This window comes from Nerophis ophidion, linkage group LG04 (assembly GCF_033978795.1).
Source record: "Nerophis ophidion isolate RoL-2023_Sa linkage group LG04, RoL_Noph_v1.0, whole genome shotgun sequence".
Lineage (NCBI taxonomy): Eukaryota > Metazoa > Chordata > Actinopteri > Syngnathiformes > Syngnathidae > Nerophis > Nerophis ophidion.
The window spans coordinates 42,376,470-42,396,942 of record NC_084614.1 but is presented as its reverse complement, the minus strand read 5'-3'; the positions used below and the strand labels follow the sequence as shown (position 1 = coordinate 42,396,942).

The following is a 20,473-nucleotide window of genomic DNA, read 5'->3' as shown; positions in this document are numbered from 1 at the left end:
TTTACAGCATATGAAATACATTTGGCAACAACATGCACTTTGAGAAGGCAGACAGCCCATTTCAGGCGCGCTAAGAACATATATTTTTCCACGATTTCAGCATTTTAAATGTGCTGTTTTTGTCCAGTAAGATACACACTAGCCTACAGTAACAGCTGAAGTGACCGATTAAAAAGATTTTAACTATTTTTTGTAATTTTTCCATGTGCAATCAATCTTCACTGGAAAAAATGGCATCCCTTCATCACTGAAACTATCTGTTTTTCTGGCTTCCCTGGCACCATTATTAAATCAGTGGGTGATTGCTTTTGGGTGATTTGTTAATTGCAAGTACTGGCTCAACCTGGACATTTGAACAGCCTTTGCATATCCGTTCCTTTCTGCCTCGATTGTGGTTAATAAATAATAAATAAATAAGTGCATCTCGAAATCACCAGTTCAATTCAAAATGTTGTCAAGAAAGTGTTTGTATTGTGTGTTCATCTTGCCTTCTCAGTGCATTCGAAAGAGTAAATTGAAATATTTTTTTACGATTATCAGGTGTTCATGTGGTCACTGTCAGGCAATGGATACCGGACGAGAGAGCACATGCTGTCAGGAAATGTGAAACACATGCCTTTGCTAAACGGACAGTCACCGCTAATGCATCTAAACAAGATCTAAATAAAATCCAGCTTATCCAAAACAGAGCTGCCAGACTAGCTATCCATTGCTCATTTAGGACTGGCATTGAGATCATGCATCATGAATTGTCATGGATGAAAGTTGGTGAAAGACTAGCGTGTAGTTTGATTCTATTTTTAAAAAACATCTATACATACCATAAACCTTCATATCTGTATTCTCAGCTGTTGCTTGCCAGTGACAGTCACAACTACGGTACCAGGCTAGCCCAAAGAGGTGCTCTCACCCGTCTTAAACCCAAAAGTGATGTTTTGAAAAAGACTGTAATGTAACGGGCAATAACTTACTGGAATAGACTTCCACAATATCTGCTATCAATCACCAGCATAGTGGGCTTTAAGAATAGACTAAAAGGAGAAGTATTGCGTAAAGAGATTATTCTAGATTGTACCTAATGTCATGACTGTTTTTATTGACTATTGAGTATTTTATTGATTATGGGATAAGCAGCAGAAAATAGATGGATGATACTTTTTCGTCACTTATTGTTTGTCTTTGGTACACTAATGTGTATATTTTAGGCCATTGGTTCTTTGTTTTATTTTTGCAAAAATGTATACAGTATATCTATTTTAATATTGCTATTTTTATCTTTGGTATGAAAATTATTATGTAACAAAAGTTTTTAGTATTTTTTGGTTATTTGTTGTTGCTATTTTTGGATTATGACAATTTATTATTGGATCATGTTGTACTGCATTCTAATCTTTTGTTTTGTGGTTGTGTGATGTTTTTTGCCTGTACCCCAGGAAGAATAGTCTCCACTGCGGTGTAGACTAATGGGGATCCTTAATAAACTAAATTAAACTAAACCGCATGCAGCATCTAACATCTGTGAAGAACAAGTCCTGCACGATGATGTCATTCATATCACTTCTGTATATTGAAGAGACACAATTACAGCAAGGACAAACCAACTGTACTACACAAACAAGAGCATCAAGTTGCATCTACAGACTTAATGTGAATTTACTTTGCTTCCTGGAGAACCTTGGACATCTGTAAGTAATCACAACAAGCTGGGGTCGCATTGTACCAAAAATAGAAGTCAGCATATTAATTTGAAAAGGTACAAAAATGCGTTTGTTTGAACAACTGTTTGAACTAAAGAAGAATAAATGTTAAGTTGTTTATGAATGCGTTTACAACATTATCGATTAGTAACTGTACCTTGTTTGCAAGATTATTACAAACTGCAAAGACTTTCAAAACATGTATTGAATTTTTACTGCACTTATTTTTTCAGAGTTTTGAGCAAATCAAAGACTTGCAGTTCAGTAAAACATTTAAAAAATGTTCCTGTATGACATTTTGACTGCTAAATTGCATTTGTAACTAAATATTGGGGTATTTTCTTCAGCAAATTGTATTTAAGCAAACAAATACTAAAATGAATCTGTTTGAAACATTAATCATTTGACAGCCCTAATTAGAACATTTTAGCATTACGTTTGTGTTCAATTACAGTAAGTGTTTATCCTAAACATGCCTGATACATTTTTAAGGCTTTTTTTTTCTTACCGTGGCTTTAATACTGTGAACACACCGCATCGTGAGATTATTTGATACTGTTTCATCACTATTTACTACTGTACTTATAAATGAAGTTACTGGATCTATTATATTTTTGTAACTAAATTATCTTCTACGTATTTAATTAATATTAAGTATCAATAAATAAGCTCCACTTCTTCCTACTCCTTCTTGGAAATGTTGACTTGTGAAAGAGAAAAAGTTATGTTCCTTAATGTTACTTGTTAAGTATGTTTGAAACAAAACGAAACATTACAAACAGCATCACTACCAAATACTAACTGTGGAGCCTTTAGGACTGTTGCCACGGTTACGGGTATTTCAAACCGCAAACAAACACCTACACTATAGCGTAAGGGTTCTGTTGCACAGACAACCCTTTCAAAAAGACATTTATGTGCAGCAGCTCGGTTTTATGATGTCGTTGGAAAAAAGGAGCCATTTAATAAGAAGAAGCTGAGCGGAAAAGTTAAGGGCCAATGATTGATAAAGGACTGCAATCTATTTGTGGTGGTGCATTGTCATTTCATTTTCAGTGTTGCAGTTTTAAAGTTACAGGGAGTATTGTCAGCTATCACTGTGAGATCTGCTGCTGAGATTACATAAAACATATGTTCACATCTTAGCCTGCTGTTTGCCAAGTCTTCAAGTAATAAAAGCAGCCATTCCGTCACATGACATAAGTCACCATGAACATTATTTAAAAATCAGTTTAGTCTTTGTAAAGTTGATTATCTCATATTTGTGCCAAATACGATATTTGAGTAGTTGTAATATGAGTTTATATTTCAATAATGGCAGTGCAGGATTGTTTCCAGCTCGTAGAATCCAAAGTGTTTCTAGTGTTCCAACTCATGAAGTCTAAACTATTAAAAAAAGAAGAAATAAACAATTCCTTCAGAACATCATTTTATATAATGAAATATTTCACTGTGTGGTCAATACGAGCCACTATTCGACGATTCAATTTGGAATTGCCGGACGTGCGAGACAAGTTGAGGCCCTCTACTTACTGTGGGTTTATAGAGAGGATGTTCCGAGATGGAACGGTTGCAGTGGCGATAAAAAAAAAGTCTGCAACAAATAAAGTAAAAGCACATGAAAACAAGAGGGAAACATCAAAGAAAACAAGGGACATAAAATACATTTTTAAAAGCAAAGATCTGATGCAACTAGCTGCAACTTCAGTGGCCCCATTTCTACATACAACTACAAAGTAAAACACAAGGAAACAGTCAATAAATAACACATATTTCGCACATATTCCTTGCACTATACATAGACAAACAACAAAACAAAAAAAACACAATTTTAACACCCACATACTGTACACTGTAGTGGCTTCTATAGTGCTCCATGCCATGGTTTGTGGGGGATGGTGGCCGCACGGCCAGCAAAAGAATCAGACCCAACAAAACAACCAAGAGAGCCGACTCCATCCTTGGCTGTCATATGAGCGGTCCGCGCATTGAGAAGCGAATCCATCTTGGGCAGGGGTGTCAAAGTAATTTTAGCTCAGGGGCCACATGAAGGAAAATCTATTCCCATGTGGGCCGGACTGGTAAAATCAATTTAAAAATAAAGACAACTGCAGATTGTTTATAATGTGTATATATATATATATATATATATATATATATACACACACATATATATATATATATATATATATATATATATGTAGGTGTGAGGAAATATAACTATATATATATATATATATATATATATATATATATATATATATATATATATATATATATATATATATATATATATATATATATATATATATATATATAGCGGCTGTCAAAGATATACCTTTATAGTGATGCCCTCAGCACAGAGCGATGGGAGAGAGGTGCATGGTCAGAGAGTGTTTGGGCCCGTGTGTGAGTGTTTTGTCTCGTCTTGTCTTGTCTCATAGTATTGTTAGTGTACAGGAGATTTTCTTGTTTTTGTTTATAGAGTATTGTTCTTGTATTATATTGTTTATGTTAAATCTGGATTGAGTGAGAGGGGTTGGGCTATTATAAGCATCTGCTTCATCCAACCCCTTTTCAAGCCTTGCATAAATATCTTTGCCAATATGTAAAAACAAAAAAAACTGTGTTAAGTTGTACTGTGCAGGTTTGAAATAAATATTTCAGTTAAATTAAATTCAAATAACGGCACTCATTTGTGTGTGCTCATGTATACACACACACACACACACACATTATATATATATATATATATATATATATATATATATATATATATATATATATATACAAACCCCGTTTCCATATGAGTTGTGAAATTGTGTTAGATGTAAATATATATGGAATACAATGATTTGCAAATCCTTTTCAACCCATATTCAATTGAATGCACTACAAAGACAAGATATTTGATGTTCAAACTTATGAACTTTATTTTTTTTTTGCAAATAATAATTAATTTAGATTTTCATGGCTGCAACAAGTGCCAAAATAGTTGGGAAAGGGCATGTTCACCACTGTGTTACATCACCTTTTCTTTTAACAACACTCAATAAACATTTGGGAACTGAGGAAATTAATTATTGAAGCTTTGAAAGTGGAATTCTTTCCCATTCTTGTTTTATGTAGAGCTTCAGTCGTTCAACACTCTGATGTCGTATTTTACGCTTAATAATGCACCACACATTTTCGATGGGAGACAGGTTTGGACTGCAGGCGAGCCAGGAAAGTACCCGCACTATTTTTTACAAAGCCACGCTGTTGTAACACGTGCTGATTGTGACTTGGCATCGTCTTGCTGAATTAAGCAGGGGCGTCCATGAAAAAGACGGCGCTTAGATGGCAGCATATGTTGTTCCAAAACCTGTATGTACCTTTCAGCATTAATGGTGCCTTCACAGATGAGTAAGTTATCCATGCCTTGGGCACTAATGCACCCCCATACCATCACAGATGCTGGCTTTTGAACTTTGCGGCGATAACAGTCTGGATGATTCGCTTTCCTATTTGTTCGGATGACTTGATGTCGAATATTTCTAAAAACAATTTCAAATGTGGACTCATCAGACCACAGAACACTTTTCCACTTTGCATCAGTCCATCTTAGATGATCTCGGGCCCAGAGAAGCCGGCGGCGTTTCTGGATGTTGTTGATAAATGGCTTTCGCTTTGCATAGTAGAGCTTTAACTTGCAACAAACTGTATTTAGTGACAGTGGTTTTCTGAAGTGATGTCAGTTTTTGATACAGTGCCGTATGAGGGATCAAAGGTCACGGTCATTCAGTTTTGGTTTCCGGCCATGCCGCTTACGTGAAGTGATTTCTCCAGATTCTCTGAATCTTGTGATGATATTATGGACTGTAGATGTTAAAATCCCTAAATTTCTTGCAATTGCACTTTGAGAAACGTTGTTCTTAAACTGTTTGACTATTTGCTCACGCAGTTGTGGACAAAGCGGTGTACCTCGCCCCATCCTTTCTTGTGAAAGACTGAGCATTTTTTGGGCAGCTGTTTTTATACCCAATCATGGCACCCACCTGTTCCCAATTAGCCTGCACACTTGTGGGATGTTCCAAATAAGTGTTTGATGGGCATTCCTCAACTGTATCAGTATGTATTGCCACCTTTCCCAACTTCTTTGTCATGTGTTGCTGGCATCAAATTCTAAAGTTAATGATTATATGCCCCAAAAATTTTTTTTATCAGTTTGAACATCAAATATGTTGTCTTTGTAGCATATTCAACTGAATATGGGTTGAACATGATTTGCAAATCATTGTATTCCGTTTATATTTACATCCAACACAATCTCCCAACTCATATAGAAACGGGGTTTGTGTATATATATATATATATATATATATATATATATATATATATATATATATATATAAACAGTATATATATAAATATATTTGTGTATGTATGTGTATAAATATATATACACACATGCATATACACTGAACATAAATATAAACACAACCCTTTTGTTTTTGCTCCCATTTTTCATGAGTTGAACTCAAAGATCTAAAAGTTTTACTGTATACACAAAATACCTATTCCTCTCAAATATTGTTCACAAATCTGTCTAAATCTGTGTTGTGAGCAGTTTTTCTTTGCCAAGATAATCCATTCCACCCCACAGGTGTGGCACATCAAGATGCTGATTAAACAGCAAGATTATTTCACAGGTGTGCCTTAGGCTGCCCAAAATACAAACCCTGTTTCCATATGAGTTGAGAAATTGTGTTAAATGTAATAATAAACTGAATACAATAATTTGCAAATAATTTTCAACCCATATTCAGTTGAATATGCTACAAAGACAACATATTTGATGTTCAAACTGATAAACATGTTTTGTTGTTGCAAAAAATCATTAACTTTAGAATTTGATGCCAGCAACACGTGACAAAGAAGTTGGGAAAGGTGGCAATAAATACTGATAAAGTTGAGAAATTCTCAATAAACATTTATTTGGAACATCCCACATGTGTGCGGGCTGATTGGGAACAGGTGGGTGCCACGATTGGGTATAAAAGCAGCTTCCATGGAATGTTAAGTAATTCACAAACATAGATGGGGCGAGGGTCATCAATTTGTAAGCAAATTATCGAACAGTTTTATAACAACACTTCTCAACGATCTGTTGCAAGGAATTTAGGGATTTTACCATCCACAGTCCGTAAAATCATCAAAAGGTTCAGAGAATCTAGAGAAATCACTGCACATAAGCGATGATATTATGGACCGTTGATCCCTCAGGCGGTACTGCATCGAAAACAGACATAAGTGTAAAGGATATCACCACATGGGCTCAGGAACACTTTATAAAACCACTGTCAGTAACTTCAGTTGGTTGCTACATCTGTAAGTGCAAGTTAAAACTCTGCTATGCAAAGCAAAACCCATTGATCAACAACACCAAGGAACGCCGCTGGCTTCGCTGGACTGATGCAAAGTAGAAAAGTGTTCTGTGGTCTAACGAGTCCACATTTCAAATTATATTTGGAAACTGTGAACGTGGTGTCCTCTGGAACAAAGAGGAAAATAACCATCCAGATTGTTATAGGCGCAAAGTTCAAAAGCCAGCATTTGTAATGGTATGGGGGTGTATTAGTGCCCAAGGCATGGGTAACTTACACATCTGTGAAGGCACCATTTATGCTGAAAGACACATACAGGTTTTGGAGCAACATATGTTGTCATCCAAGCAACGTTATCATGGACGCCCCTCCTTTTTTCAGCAAGAAAATGCCAAGCCACGTGTTACAACAGCGTGGTTTCGTAGAAAAAGAGTGCGGGTACTTTCATGGCCCGCCTGCAGTCCAGACCTGTCTCCCATCATAAATGTGTGGCGCATTATGAAGCGTGAAATAGGACAGCAGAGCCACGGACTGTTGAACGACTGAAGCTCTACATAAAACAAGAATGGGAAAGAATTCCACTTTCAAAGCATCAACAATTTGTTTCCTCAGTTCCCAAACGTTTATTGAGTGTTGTTAAAAGAAAATTTGATGTAACACAGTGGTGAACATGTCCTTTCCCTACTACTTTGGCATGTGTTGCAACCATGAAATTCTAAGTTGATTATTTTTTGGCAAAAAAAAATAAAGTTTATGAGTTTGAACATCAAATATCTTGTCTTTGTAGTGCATTCAACTGAATATAGGTTGAAAAGGAATTGCAAATGGTAAATGGCAAATGGGTTGTACTTGTATAACGCTTTTCTACCTTCAAGGTACTCAAAGCGCTTTGACACTACTTCCCCATTCACCCATTCACACACACATTCACACACTGATGGAGGGAGCTGCCATGCAAGGCGCTAACCAGCACCCATCAGGAGCAAGGGTGAAGTGTCTTGCTCATGACACAACGGACATGACGAGGTTGGGACTAGGTGGGGATTGAGCCAGGGACCCTCGGGTTGCACACGGCCACTCTCCCAACTGTATTCCGTTTATAATTACATCTAACACAATTTCTCATATGGAAACGGGGTTTGTAAAAGGCCACTCTGAAATGTGCAGTTTTAGCACATAGCACAATGCCACAGCTGTCGCAAGTTTTGAGGGAGCGTGCAGTTGGCATACTGACTGTTTGATAGTCCACCAGAGAAAGAGCCTGTGAATTGAATGTTCATTTCTCTACTATAAGCAGTCTCCAAAGGCGTGACAGAGAATTTGGCAGTATATCTAACTGGCCTCACAACCGCAGACCACATGTAACCACACCAGCGTAGGACCTCCACATGCAGCAGGTGCACCTCCATGATCATGAGAGCAGTCACCCGGACAGCTGCTGCAACAATTGGTTTGCATAAGCAAACAATGTCTGTACAAACTGTGAGAAATTGCCTCAGGTACGCTTATCTGCATGCTTGTCGTCCTCATCGGGGTCACGACCTGACTGCAGCTTGACGTCATAACCAACTTGAGTGGGCAAATGCTCACATATGATGGTGTCTGGCACATTGGAGAGGTGTTCTCTTTATGGATTAATCACGGGTTTCACTGTTTAGGGCAGATGGCAGAAGTTATCTTGGCAAAGAAAAAGTGCTCACTAATACAGATTTAGACAGATTTGTAAAAAATATTTGAGAGGAATGTATATATATTTTTTATATATTTTGTGTGTTTTAGATCTTTTAAATCTGTGTTTGTGTCATGAAAAATATTTTAAAAAACAACAGTGTTGTGTTTATATTTTTGTCCAGTTTATATAATGCCATCCATCCATCCTTTTCCTACCGCTTATTCCCATCAGGGTCGCGGGGGTCTCTGAAACGTATCTCAGTTGCATTCGGGCTGTACACCCTGGAAAAGTCGCCACCTCATGGCGGGGTCATGAAGTGTCTAAATAAATTCAATATCTAAATAGCTACACTAACTTCACTTCAGAACTGTATAAAGGAGGTTATAGTAACTTGAAGAGACAATTCAAGAAAACTTCTTTCCTATTATTCTAACTCATTCTGTCATTGTCCTTAACTGTCAGAGTGCTCGTGTGAGAGCAACAGATGCTTTCACACGGGACGGCGAATGAAGTATGCATATATTTGCAATAACAAATTGAAAAGGGAAGTTTGTCAACATGTAAATATTCAATACACACAGCAATAAAGACCGGTTTTCAGGGGAACTTGCAAATACGCTGTCATGTGGACCCGTACATGTGCAACACACACACACACACACACACACACACACACACACACACACACACACACACACACACACACACACACACACGGACACACACGCGCACTTTTTTGTGACATTGCACGTAACAACAATCATTCTGTACAAAAATAAAATATGTCGGATGTACTATAATGTCATAGCATAGACATAGACAGACTGTACAACAACACGTTGACACTCCCATCACAATATGAAGTATAAACAATAAAACATTGAATATTATGTGTATGTGAACCCTGCAATGAGGTGGCGACTTGTCCAGGGTGTAACCCGCCTTCCGCCCGATTGTAGCTTAGATAGGCGCTAGCGCCCCCCGCCACCCCAAAAGGGAATAAGCGGTAGGAAATGGATGGATGGATGGATGTGAACCCTACAGTACCTTTTTTGTAGGAATGGGCGATATATCGATATACTCGATAAATTGTGTGTTTGTCTCTGTGCAATATAGAAAATGACTATATCGTGATTTTTGAGTATACGTTCTTACGTAGTTGCTTATAGCTGCGGGCATTACACTACAGGCTCTTCCCACTCCTAGTGTCTCCTTCTCACAGACAGCAAGCGCACCTTCTTACATACGTCACATACTGTCACATTATACGTCATATACGTATACGCCCTCACGGAGCAGAGAGGTAGCAACATGGGTAACGTTAGCTGTGGTGCTAGCGGAGTCGTGCGAGTGGTAATACGAGAGAAAGAAGGTGCGAATCTGGTAACAAATGAAGGAAGAATTAATTCCCAAGAAAAACAGCAGGGGTCCATCGCCTGGCGGTGGTTTGGCTTCAAGTGGGAATACCGTATTTCCTTGAATTGCCGCTGGGCATATAGTATGCGCCTGCCTTGAATTACTGCCGGGTCAAACTCGCTTCCCAAAATAATTAGCACAGGCTAATTATTGAGGTCAAACTCGTGACGTCACGAGTGACACTTCCCCTGTCATCATTTTCAAAATGGAGGAGGCTAATTTCAATACCGTTAATTTGAAATCGAATAAAGGGAAGTAGATTAAGAGCTATTCAGTAGGATTTAAGGTCCAAGCTTACATCATACTCAAATTTTTACTGCATACCTTTGGTAAATGCCGGAGTGAGAAGAGGTTTTATATTAATTAGCGCCCCGGCGGCAATTCAAGGAAATACGGTATGTCGAACAGACAACCGTAATTTGTCAAGTGTGGGGCAAAAGCGTTGCTACAAAAAGTAGCATTACTGCAAATTTGTAGCATCATTTGAAAAGTCACCCGCTAGAGCATTGAACAGTGCTTACTCCGCATTTCAACATATCCATTCGGTGCCACGCGCCCACACCATCAAAATGCCAAAGCAAACATTTACAGATCAACATCGTACGAAAAAATTTTGTTTTTTTTTTTAGTTGTAATTTCCTTCTCTGCATGAAAGTTTAAAATAAGCATATATTAATGCCGTATCAACAAGGATGTTTTAATGTAGACACATAGAATCATTATTCTGCTGTGATTAAGATATCAGGTGTTAATTCAAGACTAAGGAAAAATATCGAGATATATATCGTGCATCGCGATATGGCCTAAAAATATTGCAATATTAAAAAATGGCCATATCGCCCAGACCTACTTGTTTGCTTCCCTGACAACCTCCTTAAAGTTATGTATTTAATCAGAAATATCCACCCATCCATCCATTTTCTATTCAGGTCCTTTAAGCGACTAAAATGTGTCAAATATGACAAAGTGTGGAGAGTGTTTTGTATATTACCCATCAGGCTAAGCAAATGGGTTAAATGGGTGGACACATAGTCCATATGATTATAAAATGCATTTGATATATATATATAGATATATTTTTGGGTCGGAAGAAACCAGAAATTATGAAGCAAGATTTTTTTTCATGAAGTCACTCGCGCTTTGGGAATACAGGAAACAAGAGGTGTCACTGAACAATGGGACTGACACGTTAACAGCCAATCACGCAAGAGTATTAACTACCGTGTGTTACACCTTTCCTGCTGTTCAGCGCCGAATCCCAGACCATAGTCGAGGAACGCAGAGAAGACGTTCCCTCCAGGGCCGATGTTTTCGTTGGAGGTAACACCCTTCACTTTACCCGACAATGGGACTGCTAAGCTCTGCTTTCGGGTCGGAATGATGAGGCCGATTCGTGCCAATTTGGTCGCTTTATTGTTATTTCTGCAGGACATAACCAGACACATTTGGCATGCCACTACTATTGCTCACCCAACACACTGCCATTCTTAAAAAGGAGCACATACACACACACACACACACACACACACACACACACACACACACACACATACGCTACTCTCATAACACTAGTGTGGTTACACCGTCTTTCTGTCGATTCTCTGCATGGAGTGGGAAGAGAAACTGTAATATCTTGATATATCAACACATTTTGTTGGTTTTAATGTAGACGTGCCATAACATCCGGACACTCCCAATGTGTCGGTTTTTAATTAACTGCCTCCCAAACTACTGTGTCGTGTTCAATAGCTTATACACTACTGCTATCTCAAATCTCCAACTACCTTCAAATCTACTTAAATTGTTGTATTACCTTAGCCACGCTCATTCTACCTGGCTACCAGGCACTCTCTTCACTGATAAATAGCACCATTGGGAAGTTGGACATTTTTCACTGTATTTATTGGCAGGCTAAAAAAGGTCATAAAAACTATCAATAATTATCGATATCGATCAATATAAAAAATGTATATCGTGATATAGTTTACGACAATATCGCCCAGCCCTAGACTCAATAATAATCGCTGTTGACATCCACCTCAAGTGGCAACTTAATTACAATGTTTCAAGTTTCATGTTTTAAAAATACATTTAGTACAATCCGCGGGCTGTAGTTTGGGGACCCCTAAATTAAGCAATTCTCTGGCATACCATGAGATGAAGCCACAGTTCAAGAAACGCTGATTCAAGACATTTTTGGAGGTTGAAAAAGTCACAGATGAGATCAATGTTTTGTTCTCTTCGATTAAAGATCGTATTCCTTTGATATGTGTCTTTTATTAACATCGGGAGAGTTACATTACAATTGAGTTCCTAGATGTCATTTTTGTTTTTCCTGTAGCTGCTATAGCTACATCCATGTTATGTGACTAACACCAGTCACCAATGTTTAGTAGATTCCCATTAGCTGTGCTCTTAAAAAAAACAGACTATGCAACCTTTTCCGCATAGAAATGTTCTAACCAACCAGGGGTTTATGTTGAAAGATGCATACAAACATTGCTCGCCTGCTAAAGCAACTTTTATGTGTGCAGCCACCTTTATACATAAAATGAGAACCCAGGTGTGTTAAAACAGAGTGAAGATGCATACCTAAACGGTAGCACCAAATTAACTTAAATGTCATGGAAACACTAACGTCACTTACATTGCACTGTCAGGTAGGCGGAGGCAGTCGGTGGGTGGCCAAGGCTGTTGCTAGGAGCACAAGTGTATTTCCCAGCATCCTCCGGCTTGACTTGGGCAATGATGAGGGAGCCATCAATCAGAACACTGACTCTTCGCTTTAGGTCACTGAAAAAAAAGAGAACATAGCTTTTACCCCACAAGTCAGACGAACTAAACTAAATAGTAGGCTTTTTGTGTAACATAAATGATGTCATTGATATTTAAGATTCGGACTAAATTTCTTTGGGCCGATGTTGGCTCATTTTGCAGTCGGGCTCAATAAAACAAAGCACGTGGACTGAATAACCATAAGGTGGGATTCTTTACTTGGGTTCTTATTTTTGTAAAATGATACGCGAGAAAACAGAATACAGCAGGAAGGGGATTCATTTGTAGGGATGAGGTTCGAAAACCGGTTCTAACAATTCCATGGATTCGAATCCCTTTTTGAGAAACGATTCCCGTTATTGAAGCCACAAATTGATTTACGTGGATCCCGACTTAAAAAAGTTGAAAAACTTATTCGGGTGTTACCATTTAGTGGTTAATTGTACGGAATATGTACTGAACTGTGTAATCTACTAACAAAAGTTTCAATCAATCAAAATCTATAGCAAAGAAAAGATGTGGTTCTTTATTCGAATCCCTGAGAACGAATCCCGTGTCACAGGAAATGTTCCCACTTACCCCAGGTAAATAAAGTACCCCCTGTATTTCCACCAAAAATTAGCCGTGTAGATTTAATTCTTCAGGAACTTTTAGGAGTTTCTCCGAGCTCAGTGGGACTTTTCAGAGCTGCCGCAAATTTTTCGGGGGTGTTCTGTGCTGTCGAACGCTGATTGGTTAAACACAGTTGGGGGCGTTCCTAAATCTTCTCTTTCAAACACACCTGGAATATGCGCGGCAACTTCTTTCTTATTTCTTGTGTATTTCTATCACAACAAACTTGACAACGGAAAGACAGAAGGACGAAAGGAACGTTTGACGTGCAGAAACATTAACTATATGCAGTTTAATGTTGTTTATTAATTTTTACAAACTTCATTTCGATACGCAAAGCTTCGGAAAGTGTACAGACTATTTTAGACGTATCTATGGAGGAGTATGAAGCCGGAGACCTCAGCTGCTTACTACTCTGACTTCATTGGATAAATGTGAAAATAAAGGAGGCAGAACACGAGTGGAATTAAGGTAAATGACATGAAATATTAACTATTTACTTTATTACACGTTGTGAAAGTAGTCCCTGACACTCCATTAGTGTAGTAATTAGCCTAAACCCTAGTGAACAGAATGCTAATGCTAACAAGCTAATGCTAAAGCCGATGTGTTTGTGTTGTCTGCGTGAGATAAACCCTGACATGAAATATATATTTAAATTGTTATTTTCAGCTAAAATGGACCACAAGGCATTGCCTGACCCTCACGAATTCATTTACTGAGAGGACGACTTTCTGACTGTTGGACATTGCGGACAAAAGTAATGACCAACTTTTTATGAACAATTCAGGACACGTAATTTAAAAAAAAATCATATCCATCCATCCATTTCCTACCGCTTATTCCCTTTGGGTTTTGCGGTGGGGGGGGGGGGGGGGGGGGGGGGGTTTGGCTGGTGCCAATCTCAACTACAATCATATCATTTTGTATAATATTGCTTTGTATTTCATTTACTCACTTTTTAGAAAAATAAGTGTGACTCAATATTGTCCGTTTATTTACATGGTATTAGTATGGAACTAGGGCAGCACTGTGGAAGAGGGTTTAGTGCATCTGCTTCACAGTACAATGGTCCTGAGCAGTCCTGGGTTCAATCCCGGGATCGGATTTTTCTGTGTGGAGTTTGCATGTCCTCCCCGTGAATGCGTGGGTTTCCTCCGGGTACTCCGGCTTCCTCCCACTTCCAAAGACATGCACCTGGGAATAGGTTGATTGGCAACAGTAAATTGGCCCTAGTGTGTGAATGTGAGTGTGAATGCTGTCTGTCTATCTGTGTTGGCCCTGAGATGAGGTGGCGACTTGTTCAGGGTGTACCCCGACTACCGCTCGAATGCAGCTGAGATAGGCGCCAGCGACCCCCCGCGACCCCTAAAAGGGACAAGCGATAGAAAATGGATGGATGGATGGATGGATAGTATGGAAATACACTAAACCACTCCTCCATACGTCATCAGCCTGATTTGTATAAACTACCGCAAACTGTGACATGTAGGGTGGCCCGGATCGGCCGCCGATATTGGCAAGGCATGGGAAACTGCAGATCCAGATCCAGTTTAAAAAAAAATCCAGTCAATGTTTTCCAACGCACCGATTTAAATAATACTTTCCACTCTTCTGCTGCTCTCTACGCTCCATTCCGCATTTTCAGCACACCTTCAACACATCCACATGTCTGTGTTCTGACCGTTAAGACGGCCGTGTGAATTAAAAGTTACCGTAAAAATGTCAGCTGTGTGGGATTATTTTACCCTACAAAACGAAAAAGATGAAGAGGTGGAGTGCAAAACATGCCACAATAAAGTCAAGTGTGGTGGTAAAGTTGTAAGACATTTTAATGACTCTTGAGAGTGAGAAGCTTTTTAGCACTCATCATTGATGAACACAGGAGCAGGCTGACACCTGAGCCTCTTGAAGTGCTCATCTTTGTTAGAAAGAATCTCCCCATTATGCTTGGACTTCAATTGTTTGCTCATCTTTGTTAGAAAGAATCTCCCCATTATGCTTGGACTTCAATTGTTTGCCCCCCCTGACTGGGGCAAACAATTGAAGGGAGTGTGTAGATAGTTTTTTAGTTGTTTTTTTTTAAGTTTGCACTTGTTCAAGAGTATGTATTGATGTTGAGTTATAGACATTTATCCCACTCAGGTTGTTTGTGTGTTTTTTTTTTTTTAATAATGTTTACAGCATTATTTGGCCCTTTATACTGTTCACTTTTTTACTGTTTAATGATGCCATTTCTGTTTGTTATGTATAATTTTTTCTATTTTGTGAATACCAACCATTGTGTATTATTCAAATTTCACCTAATTCAGCTGGCTAGTTATCAAGAGTACTAAAACCCTTTTCAACATGAATCTGACAACTAAGTAGGCTAAATAACTTTAAACTTTAATACATCGGATCGGAAGTGCAAAAACCTGGATCGGGACATCCCTAGTGACATGCGGTGGAAACACAAACCACACACTTTTACAGGAACCAAAAGTTATAGCCTAATAACTAAAATGACTAACACAACAGAGTTTGTGATATATATATTATTTTTTCATCTAATCACTGTAGTATTAATCGTATATTGATACCCCGCTTAGTCTATAAGGATTGATCGAAGGGGAGTGTGTCCGGGTATCTCCCGGCCGCTACACAACAATAGCCACCATGCTAAGTTGCAGTTGTATTATCTTTACTGTAGACTCTTAATAATCTACTTGTTAATTGTATGTTAATAGCTGCTTACTTTATGCTGCAACGTGCTTCCATCTGCACATCTTAAACTTTACTAAGCACATGTTTATTGTTTTGTCTTAATCCAGCTTAGCAGCAAATGTATGCTCCTGCATGCTAAATGCTATCTACATGAGACGATGTAGTAGCTACGTGTCAGGTCTCAGCTGCATCTGCGAGAGTGGCAGAAGAGCCCAACTCGCGAGTGGCAGTTCCTGGTATACTATGTGCGGATGTAGGATGTTGCGGCTGTTCCGGGCTTCTATTCGGTCTTGTCCTTTTCTCCGCAAAGGCCACATTCCTTTCCTCTTCAAATGTCTGGGATGCAGCTTTGGATCCATCCTTCAGACATAGCCGAGCCAGCTTGTTGAAGGACTTGTGTTTGCCACCTTGTCCTGCCAACTAATGTGCAGGATGCACCAAAGGCGTCTCAGTTGGAAACTGTGGAGTTTCCTCTGCAGCCTTGCAAATACAGTCCAAGCCTCACGCAGGCCTGGTAGACACAGCTTGTTGTTCTCCATGAGACTCAGGTTGTTCCAGACTCTATGGTTTCGCCATAACTGCTGCAGCCTTGGCAATCCGGCTGCTCACTTCTGCATCGAGCAAGAGCCATTTCTAGACGGTGGACCCAAGGTAAGTTAAGTTGTCAGCAGCTTCCAGTGTGTTCTTCCCATCGATAGCGATGGTTAGGGGTTAAGGGGTCTGTGCCCTGCACCATGCTTTGCGTCTCCTAAGACTGATGGTCTGTCCGAACTACTTGCACGTGTGGGAGACGTGACTGACAAGCTGTTGAAGGCTGTCTTCCATGTGGTACGACAAAGCTGCATCCTCCCTAAACAGCAGCTCACATATGGTCACCTTGGTCTTGGCACGGACGCGGGAGATGTTTAGTAGCTTAAAATCAGCACTGGTGTAGATGTAGAGTCCCTTGCTGCAGTCCTTGAAGCATACTGGAGGAGCAGCGAAAAGAAGATGCCGAAGAGAGTCAGAGTTGGTGCTGTTGAAGCAGACTCTGCTGTGCATGCCCTCATGAAACGATGTGTTCACAGCAAGCATTTGTGGCAGGCAGCCGATATTCTGGAGAAGCCTGAAAAGTCCACTCCTGCTGACCAGGTCAAACACGGTTGTCAGGTTGATAAAGGTGAGGTAGAGGAGCATCTGCTGTTCTTGGCCTTGTCCTACAGTAATGACATTACTTGTAAAAAAAATAAATAAAAATGTGTTTTTACTGCAATGTAGGTGATGGTTATTAAATTAAGGGAGCCGCTCCACACTGTGTATGGACTGGGGACGCAATGATTACAGATTTAGACTGTATGATTATAGTCTGAGTAATAATCCTGGTTTCATGATTATCACGATTATTATGCATTGGTGGAGATAGGAATCGAAAGCTGGTTCTTGTTCAGAACCGGTTCCCACTGTAGCAATTGCGTGGAATCGCTTGCCATTATTTCAAACGGTTCCCTTATAGTTTCTTCTGGGTGGAGAAGATGTCATTACGCAATGTGCGTGGTGACGTCAGATCGCACAATGGTGGAGCCTGGGTGCAACAAACGCTTTAAAGTTGACTACATTTTACAAGAAAAGATTGCAACAGCACTGCTTGTAATAATTATAAGTAGAGATGTCAGATAATGGGTTTTTTGCCGATATCCGATATTCCGATATTGTCCAACTCTTAATTACCGATTCCGATATTAACTGATACCAATATATACAGTCGTGGAATTAACACACTATGCTTAATTTTGTTGTGATGCCCTGCTGGATGTATTAAACAATGTAACAAGGTCTTCCAAAATAAATCAACTCAAGTTACGGAAAAAAATGCCAACATGGCACTGCCATATTTATAATTGAAGTCACAAGTTGCATTTTTTTGCCTCAAAACAGCAGCTTGGAATTTGGGACATGCTCTCCCTGGAAGAGCATGAGGAGGTTGAGGTGGGCGGGGTGGGGGAGCAGGGAGTGTATATTGTAGCGTTCCGGAAGAGTTAGTGCTGATAGGGGTTCTCAGTATTTGTTCTGTTGTGTTTATGTTGTGTTAGGTTGCAGATGTTCTCACGAAACGTCCGTCATTCTTGTTTGGTGTGGGTTCACAGTGTGGCACATATTTGTAACAGTGTTAAAGTTGTTTATACAGCCACCCTTAGTGTGACCTGTATGGCTGTTGACCAAGTATGCCTTTCATCCACTTCTGTGTGTGAAAAGCCGTAGATATTATGTGATTGGGCAGGCACGCAAATTCAGTGCCTTTAAGGCACGCCCTCAGTATTGTTGTCTGGGTGGAAATCGGGAGAAATTCGGGAGAATAGTTAACCCAGGAGATTTTCGGGAGGGGTACTGAAATTCGTGAGTCTCCCGGGAAAATCGGAAGGGTTGGCAAGTATGACTGGGAGACGCAACTGTTCTGTACTTCTCCCTACATCCGTGTACTACTCCGTAGAGCAGCTTTTTAAAAAGTAAAAAAAGAAACTTATTTTTTTGAAACCAATAATTTCCGATATTACATTTTAAAGCATTCATCGGCCGATAATATCGGCAGTCCGATATTATCGGACATCTTTAATTATAAGGCTGCTAGTTTATTAAGAGCAGGACATCTGAGCAATATGCTGAAAAATTTGAACACAGGGCATGCAATAATTATAAATGAAAGTTGCATTTTTATCCTCTCATATCCAACCCAAGCAGCAGTAACGCTAGCACATTATCTGCATACAAGCGGTACTAACTAACACCTATCATGTTAGCGCTATTTGTCACATTGAAATTAATGCCTTCTCATTCAGATGAACATGAGAAACAGATTCTGAATGGCTCCGAGGCGGGCAGCCCCAGTTCACGTCTGGCGTTAGACGAATGTTAGACGAAAGTTGTGGTCAAAAGTTAGCATTTTCGGTAGGTGAATGTTTAATTGTAGTTAGAGAAAAGTTGCATGTTTTCCTGCAACCAGATATACTCTCAGTCATTTTGTTATACAGGTGATAACGGTGTCTCCTTCATACAAGAGGGTTCCCTGCTGGCCTCACTATGGACTGGACTCATAGTGGTTCATTCAGCTCTTTGAGGCATTTGTGATTTAGGGCTATACAAATAAACTTTGATTGACTGATTGGTGTAAAGGTCTATTCATGTCAGTAATTAACTACAAATTTGAAACTAATCTGTGATTTTAACTCTTTTTTAACTCTTTACATACAAAGTGTGTGTCAAGCCTTAATTTGGATCATCATGGCTTACAGTTTTTGAAACAATCCATTTTCTAAGATTTTCAATTGCATGTTTTCATACACGTTAAGTCAAAATCATCAAAATTATAACCAATAAAAGCTTGACATATCTAATTTTGCACATAATAAGTTACTATCACATGTTACTAAATGTTACATCCTTGTGTAATTTGCACATGATTAAATTCTACAGAATAATATTTATTTCTTATATTTATTTCCAAAAAACATATGTGCATCTTGAAACCTGACTGTTGGCTTTGTAAAGTCATGTTACCTCTAAACTAAACAAAATCGATGCTAATCGACCCTTTTTTTTCGTTCCGAAAAATAAGAATTGATAAAAGAACCGTGAAAGAACTGAATCGTTAAGTAGAATCGAAAGTGGAGTCGGAACCAGAAAAATCTTATCAATTTTCATCCCTATGCATTGATTAACAAAACATTTAAAAAGAAAAAATCACAAAGACATTTCTTATGGGCTTTCATGGGTTATATATTACTGTCGAAAATAACAGTAATCAAACAATAACACTATAATAGCATTACAAAATATTAAATACAAACTAAAGTATTATTATTAGTAGTACCAAATTAATTAATTGTTGTATTATTAACATTATGATAATTATTAATAAGACTAAGGTTGACACTGTTGAACCTCCTAAGAATTTTTTTTTACTAATAATAAACTCAAGTTTTATTGTCATCCATGCTTATTTATTAATTGTTGATGATATATGTAACTGCAATGCAAAGTGACGTCACGTCTGTCTCATTGAATACCCGTGGTGGTCAGGCCAGTGTCTGTTCTCATTTCGCCGTTTAGGCTTTCTCAAAGAAAAATACCCTATGCTTGCATTGTTTTCGGCTATATGAACCGTTTAAATTACCAAAAAGGATAAACTTTTCTTCAGAGTTTCTCGAGAGGTATTTAAGAATGGCGGAAGAATGCAAGATTTTATCAAAAAAAGA

The 20,473-nt window shown here is 38.8% G+C and overlaps 1 protein-coding gene across 3 annotated transcripts in view; it reads right to left on the bottom strand.

Annotated features, from left to right (window-relative positions):
- LOC133551415 (protein turtle homolog B-like) overlaps positions 1 to 20,473 on the bottom strand; it is a 268,622-nt gene that overhangs the window by 111,180 nt on the left and 136,969 nt on the right. For all 3 annotated transcript variants that reach the window (XM_061898088.1, XM_061898087.1, XM_061898089.1), the window contains exon 7: positions 12,799 to 12,944. In XM_061898088.1, coding sequence (XP_061754072.1) covers positions 12,799 to 12,944 — 146 coding nt within the window. The remainder of the gene's footprint in view (positions 1 to 12,798; positions 12,945 to 20,473) is intronic.